The 8434-nt window shown below is 36.2% G+C and overlaps 1 protein-coding gene across 1 annotated transcript in view; it reads right to left on the minus strand.

The window, feature by feature from the left end:
- Window positions 1-8118, minus strand: part of LOC114615436 — a 36600-nt gene extending 28482 nt beyond the window's left edge. The window contains 3 exon segments of the mRNA XM_028761155.1: window positions 4130-4211; window positions 5367-5408; window positions 8027-8118. Coding sequence (XP_028616988.1) covers window positions 4130-4211; window positions 5367-5408; window positions 8027-8118 — 216 coding nt within the window.
- Between the last annotated feature and the right edge of the window lie 316 nt (window positions 8119-8434).

Raw genomic sequence — 8434 nt, forward strand, 5'->3', positions numbered from 1 at the left:
AAGAGTCTGACATATTCAGAGGCAGATGCTCACAACTAGCCATTGAACTGATCATGGGTTTCTCAATAGAGGAGTTAGAGTGAAGACTGAAGGAGCTGAAAGGATTTTTGGCACCATGAGGAGAACAATAATACCAACCAACCACAGCTCCCAGGGTCTAAACCACCAGCCTGGGAGCACTTGGGGGGGGGATCCAGGGCTTCAACTGAATATGTAAGAGTGGAGGGCCCTGCTGGGCATAGGTGGAAGAAGAGAACCTTGACCTCATGAAGGCTGGATGCCCCAGGGGGTGGGAATTTTGAGGGTGGGGAGGTGGGAGTGGGGGGGGAGTAGATAGAGGTTACATCCACAGAGAAGAAGGAGGAGGGGTGAGGGGATTGGGGGTTCTGGGGTGGGTGGGGGATGGGGTAAGGGGACAACATAGGAAATGTAAATAAAACATCCAATTAAAAAAAAAAGTCATCCTTTGACAGAGTTTTTATTTGTCTTCTAACAGCTTGGCATAACCTATCACCCTGAAAATAAGTTTGTGTGTGTGTGTGTGTGTGTATGTGTGTGTGTGCGCACACACACGCTTTGGTGAAGATTCATTCGAGACACTATCATAACCTGCCAGGTTACTTGAATTTTATAAACAAGAACACCTTACAGTAACTGCTTTTACATCTTGCTCTGTATAGACTAACAAATATGCAAAAACATCTTAGAATGTATGAGATCAGCTCTGTTTCTGTGGTTGTAATGTAAATAGGAAGCAACCAATGTGGGCACTTGCAAAGAATGTAGACTTTGTCAACTCTGGATGAATATATAGCTCAGGCTCAGAAATCATATATTCTTGAAGGACACATTCCAACAACACATTCAGGAACACACCGGTGTATAAAGTCACACACACACATGAAAGAAGTCATACACACTCACATGCACACACACACACACTTACATACAAAGAGAGCACAATAAAATTTTAAAAAGTAAAACTTCTGATATTTTGTTGAATATCTGAAAACTTCTGTATAATTTTAAAACAACAAAGAATTATAGAAAACTACACACGAGATAGAGAAATAATTCACATAGGATCTTAGTTGACATTATTTTAAAATATTGTGTTCTCAGAGCATTTCAAATATAAATAAGATATAACTAATGATTGCAAAGATGTGTGCATTTCTTCCTGATAGTGATTTTGCTTTTAAAACAAACACATTTCAAGACATAGAGTCTTTTTAAACAAAATAGTCCTGAAATTAATGTTTTTAAAGCATAAAAAAAGAAAAGAAAACTGGGAATTTTTTTGTACGTCTCAAAATATTTCTTGACTCATGATGAACGAGGGGTATGTAAGTAATTCTCAGAAGAGAAGATCAACCTTATAATAGGTAACATATTCCTACTATGAGAATAATAAATTTCTAATAATATTTCAATATTACATAAAATAGGTTTAATGTAGAAATAGTGAACTATACCCTCAGATAGATTTGACTATCTTAAACATTGGCTCATGAGGACAGTGCAGTTATGAGTTATTCCTACAATATTAAGTCAAAAGTAAATATTTTCTATATTTGTTTTTGAAGTCAATAATAAAAGAAGACGTGTAACTTAGGGAGAGGTTTGGGGATATCTTGGGATTCATGTAGGTAATTTGGCAGTGGATTTCTGTACTGATATGAAATTATAAATAAAAAGGATTCTAAAATCATCTATATCTATATATTTTAAAATACAAACAGAAGCTGAGGGATCTATGTTCAATCCTAAGAATAAGAAAAAAGGGAAAACTGGGAGGAAAAGAAATCCTTTAAGTAAGAATAGCAAAAACTTTTTCCTAATTCATCTATAGAAAAGATGCAGGTTTATCTTAAGTATACTGAAATACATGGATGATTCAAAGAAGTCTCAAACCAAAAAGACCAAACTGTAAACATAAAATCAAAGAAAACCAGCAAAATCTTCACACATACAGAAAAGATTATTGCTGAATACTCACTAGAGAACACTGAGAAAGAAAAGGTGATGGAGAACCTTTATTTAAATTAGAAGAAAGTATTTATGTTCTAAAAACATCTATTCAAGTACAAAAGGAAAATACACATATCATTACATGCAGCAGAGCTAAAAAGTATCTATTGCCAATCTTCTGAACTACACAAAAGATCTGCAATAATTATGGCAGGATAAAATATTAAACCAATAGAGTCATGGGTGAACATCAGTAAAAATGATGACTTTAAAGGACTTGGATCTAAGTCACAATGGTATTGAAAGACATCACTGAGATTGCATGTATACAATACTGAGCATTTGCCATAGCTGAAATTAAGGAGCAGAGGTAAAAGAATATTTCTCTACAGGACTATCTGTTCTGCTCGTCTCTGTCCTGAGGACATATCTGTTTCAGCCAAGCTAGCGAGTGTTCTCCTAATTTATGTCACTAGTTAGAAATTACCTTTATACTACATATTTCTCTTGAATTACTGTTTTGTATAAACTAGAATGTATGAAGATCAAATTGCATGATGATCATTATACACACCTTGGGAAGGTTAGAGCAATTTCAACAGTAACATTTTAGAATACTGCTTCTAAATACATTTTATATCCATTAGCCTTTATAAAAGTCAGAGAGATAGTGATCATCTGAGCTACATTCTATTCTGCTTTATAGTAGAAATGGTCTTCAATGCTCTGCATGCTACAAAACAGTTAAGATTCTGATCTGCACTAAACCAGATGATGAAAATTAAACAATAGTATAAGCATTAGAAAAATAGACAATTATATAATTGGGTATAACTCAATGATATGGGTATAACTCAATGATAAAACAAGTATGTAGTATGTGAGAGGTCATGAGTTTTATCCTATGCACTGTACACATATATGACCATACACACACACAAACACACACACACGCAAACATCAATGCTAAGTTAATAAAAATGGTTTCTAAACAGAAGTTACATGAAAAGATATCCCTATGCCTAGAACATTCAAATAAATATGAGGATAAAGAAACATGACTATGTAGTTGGCCTTCCTTAGCTGGTATGAGGATGCACAGTAAGAGACATACTGAAAGAGCAGAGGACAGAGATAAAATGTTATGAAACATGTGGATGTGGAGAGCAAATTAACTCTTTATAATATTTTGCTTCAAGATTTACTTGTGATTAACATAATAACAAATATTTTTCATTAGACAGAAATATTTTACAATAATAGTTGAACAGCACATATCAATATATAATCAATAAGCAAGAAGGGGAAAAAGCAGTTCAATTCTAATAATAATACTTGATTTGGAAATGAATGGTGTTGCAACTACTTGAATAATTTTCAGTAATTTTTTTTGAGTTTTTTTTTCCAAATCGTAATTTTTACTTATTCACACAGGGGTTATAAGCACAAAAAGACAGGACGTGGAGAAGGGGATGACACTGGAGTGTGGGTTTTCAAGGGGAATACAAATATCTTTCATAACAGGTTATCAGCTGGGTGGAGGTTCAGGGGACAGGTCTCTATGACTCTGCCTATGATTCACTTGTCCTTATCTAAGTTGGTATTATCTGCCAAGGCTACCTATTTACAAGGTCTACGACTACTCAGGCTGGTAAATTTCCACGAAAGCTGCCTGTTTACAATAGCTTATAGCCATCTGTTACAGTGTTTTCCCACAGAGACCCAAGACTTGGTGCTAGTATACATGTATGACAGACCTTTTGCTGATTTTAGGCCTATGGCTGATTTTAGGCCTTCAGTGTATAACCAGGGCTGCACCAACATCTCCTCCCTTCTCTAAGTATAGAAGGGCTGTGACAATTCTAATCTTGTGAAGGCAGAGATAAAGGTCTGACCTCCAGTAATTGAAGGGGACATTTCCTCATTTTTGTTATTTTAGCATGAGAAACAATCTTGCTTCATATTGCTTTGTATAAAATACATATAAAAGATACATGTGTGTATGACATACACATATAGCTTTTCCATATCTGTGAATTCTTTCTATCTCTCCCCTCAACCCCCTTCTTAGGTCTCCATCTTCCATTACTCTACAAATTGCCTGTCTCTCTACTAGTTATGAACTTGAAATATCAGTTTTGGTTTTGTATTCACATACACTGTCACAGCTTTGGATGTCCTCAGTGAATATCTGCAGTGAGAAATTTTTCTTCATACCCTTCTTGGCTTCATTAATAGATCTGCTCAAATGCAATAAAGAGATACAATATAGTAAAATTCAATTGCTAGTAGCTTATTTTAAGCTAATCACTGTTAATATTTTATAAGTACCATCTTAGTGTTAAATACAAGACAACCAGTTCAGCAATATCCATTATTGGATTTGGGACTATTCTAAAATGTTTCAGAAACAAAGGCATGGTCACATTGATCTAGGAAGCACAGCCAGTCCTCAGAACTTTTTGTTTGCAAGGTGTGTTTTCAACATGAATACATCTGGAATGAACTACAATGCAGAAATGGAAGGCACACCTGTGATCCAGATCTTGAGACTGGAAATCACAGGCTTCTGACTTGGACCTTGATGTGGAGATCTTGAGGCATAGTGGCCATGGAAAGCTTAGGCCCAGGCACGATAGGACCCACCCACCATTAATCCCTAGAAACTGAGGAAAATAGATCTCTGAGTTAAAAGTCAGCCTTGGACAAAGCAAGGTCCAGATCTAGGTGTGGTGGTACACACCTTTAATCTGAGCCACACCATATGAGGGGGCCTACATAAGGAAATTGAAAAAAGACTCACTTTTCTTTGCCTGCTTGCACTTACTGCCAGAACATCTGTTGATATCTACTTCTTCAGGGTTCCAATTTATACAGAAGACCAGGTGAAATAAACAAGCCTCATGGACTGAACAACTACTAGATTTTTTGACTTCCCATTCACAGCTGCCCACTGTTTTATTTGTGGGACTACAGACTGTAAGTCATTACAGTAAATTCCCTTACTATATAGAGGCAGTCCATAAGTTCTGTGGCTCTAGAGAAAGTTCTGTGACTAATACACAAGGAAAAGGCAAAAATCTGCTTGACCTCACAGGAGTAAGTAGCAGATGGTTTGAATGGACATGATAGAGTAACATCTAAGGAGTAGAATTTAAAGTAAGACTGAAGAGTACTGTTTACTCCAATATAAAAAGGAGACAATGAATGCAGAACTTCCTCAAAAATAAATGAAACATGCAATAGACAGGAGAATCTAAAGCAGTATCAAGTGACCATCTAATGAACAACATATTTGAAGACAGTCTACCAAATACATCTTCAAGAAAGAAATGAAGCACAGACTGCAATTCCCATATCAAGAAGGAATTAAAGTATAATCACAAGTAAAATACCTTTTGAGAAAATGATACCACTGATCTTTCTGTTCTTTTGAACTGTAATGTTAAAAGTGAAAAACAGGATTAGAGTTTCATATTGCTAAGACTTTTAAGATTATTGCTCATAAAAATTATGATAAACGGGGGCTGGAGAGATGGCTCAGTGGTTAAGAGCACTGACTGCACTTCCAGAGGTCCTGAGTTCAAATCCCAGCAACCACATGGTGGCTCACAACCATCTGTAATGAGATCTGATGCCCTTTTCTGGTGTATCTGAAGACAGCTACAGTGTATTCATATATAATAAATAAATAAATCTTTAAAAAAAAAATTATGATAAACAATGGGCATCCTGAGAGTGTAGGTGTAGATGGTATTCTCCACATGACGGCCCTTCTGAATGACATAATTCACTGGAACACTTGTATGACAGGAAGTTGAGTATAGTGCGGAAACCAGTTGGGAATGTCAAGACTCGACTATGTTCCAAGAACTGTTTAACTATGGCTGGACCAACAATTACTCTTCATTTCAGTTCTTATATATATAAAAGAATAGTTAAGACGATGTCCTCTTAGCATGGGTTCAAGTTAATACAGGAGGTATCATTATTCAAACTAAACTACAGGTAAGGTATATGACCTTTGGTTAGAAAGCACTTAACCCAGGGCAAACAGCATTTAAGAAAAAAATAAATTTTTATTTCCTTGTGTGAATTACAGAATTGCCATACAAGACAGGGTATCCTAGATACTACTGCTTCATTTCTGTGAGTCCTCACATTAACTCTCCTGGTACAAATTAATTATACGCCCACCACTACTCCACTATAGCATGTATCAGTCTAATGTAAACGGGTAAAGAAGAATTCACAATGCTAACATTTTATAACTGCAAACTTTATGTTGAATGAGTTAGGCCTCATTGATATTTAACACAGTCAGTGTCTTATAGTCATCAACATTATCTTGTTAATCTGCGTTTTTCTTATCCAAACCACAACCCTTACCCAAAGCACTATTCCTCTTCCCCATGCTCACAACCCTTTGTCAGGTAGTGTTTTTCATTCTGTAAGCTAATGTGTACATTGTTTCTTCTTTCTGAAAATAATTTTCCATGCTGAAAAGAACTTTCATTCACAGAATATTCTACTCCTTTTGGCCATGGTTGTAACATCCAGAACTCAACCTGAATACTCATATTGATATTCCCTGTAACTTCCTGTGGAACTATGGACTGATTCTGACCCAAAGACTGACACATTCATGTTTCTACTATTAACTGCCCACCCACTGTATAGTCTGCCTACAACCATTTTTATCAGAAGGGTGGATTATACCTGTGCCCCTCATCCTACACTCTCTCTGTCTCACTCTCTGTCTCTGTCTCTCTGTCTCTCTCTCCCTCTCTGTCTCTCTCTGCCTCTCTCTGTCTCTGTCTCTGTCTCTCTCTCTCTCTCTCTCTCTCTCTCTATATATATATATATATATATATATATATATATATATATATGTCTCACTCAAATCTAATATCATTAAAATAAAAAGTGACATGGCAGGAAAACTCATAAGTAGGTACTTGGTAATATGTAGGTGGTAGTTCTGATTCTTTGATCAGGATCTGCATGTGAACACTGAAGGTCCTGTTCACATGCAATTGAGTTGATTGATCAGTAAAAATGATAATGGCCAATTTGCTGGGTGGAATAGTCAAGAATTTTACCACAGGAAGGCTAGCAGATGCAGGGGAGGAGAAAAAGATATACCATGCTACAGAGAGTGAAAGAATCACCAACCTTGTGAGCTCTAAGGCAAATTGGCCATTAGCTCCTTTCTCAACTTGCCTGTGGTTGCAGAGGGATTATTAGAAATAGAATTATACTGAGGGTAGATTTAGGGGGATGAGCTAGGACTATGGTGACTGAGCAAACAAAGTTGAGGAGAGATTCAGAGGTGTTGAGCTGGGAGTGAAAAGAAGGGCATGATAGCTGAGGAAGACTTTGAAGAGCCAGACCACTGAGCTAAAGAATATCAAAATAAGCTAATGTGTGTGTTTCTATCATCTACCATTCCAATGGAACCTTATCCCTTGACCTTTATCCTCATCAGTTAACCATTAGAAACCAATGATACTCTACTACATAGATATTCAAATATTTGAGTATTCTATGAGTAACTATTTTTAGTTCAGTTCAATGAAATACTATGTTTTATGAAAATTAACTCGGGTGTATGGGAGGTATAGGTCAAATTTAATTACACTATACAATATTATTGGAGAAAAATCAATCTGTGTTTTTTCAAAACCTAGATAATACCAGAAATCATAGGGGAAAGAATGTGAAGGATATGGCAAGTCCTTGGTTTATCCACATCCTTTGTAGAAGACAGTGTACCTCCATTCTGCCCTAAGAAACTTTTCGAGTCCTGGTGAACATCACAGATCAAAAACTAAGGAAGATACTTACACAAGAAATGTATATTGTAGAAAGTAGAAACAAACTAGAATCATCATAGAAGGGGAAAATTTGAGTTGGCAATCTATGTACAATCAGATTAAAATGCATTCTTATACCACAAACATTCTGCTTAATTGGTGAGTTATGAAGCATTAAGTTGCCCCACAATTTCTATAATAATCCTCTTGTGAATACAGGTCCAAACTGTAGGTCTTACCGAAAGGTGGCCAAAAAGTTTCCGGTGGGCCAATACAAGAAAAGGGTCTTACAAGGACAGATTTCGTCTATGCTGAGGTCCTCATCATCCATGGCCCATAGGTAATGCAGTAGAATAATACATTTTATCTTAAACTTTTTCTTATTCCTAGAAAGAAAATCAAGTATCTGTGTTAGTTTGATTTGCATTGTAGTTGCAGTTGCTTGTAGAAATACCCAGTTCTTCCTGCCCGAGAGCAGAGGGGGACTCCTCCAATTTATCACTCAGGCACAATTCAAGCCATGGTAGATGGAATTCAAGAAAGCATATGTTGAAAGAAATTACTGGATACAAGCTTCTCAATGCATATAAATAGACATAGCCTGATAGTTTTCTGATTAGAGAATGTTTAAAATGACTATAATATAA

This window comes from Grammomys surdaster, unplaced genomic scaffold, assembly GCF_004785775.1.
Source record: "Grammomys surdaster isolate TR1022 unplaced genomic scaffold, NIH_TR_1.0 126679, whole genome shotgun sequence".
Lineage (NCBI taxonomy): Eukaryota > Metazoa > Chordata > Mammalia > Rodentia > Muridae > Grammomys > Grammomys surdaster.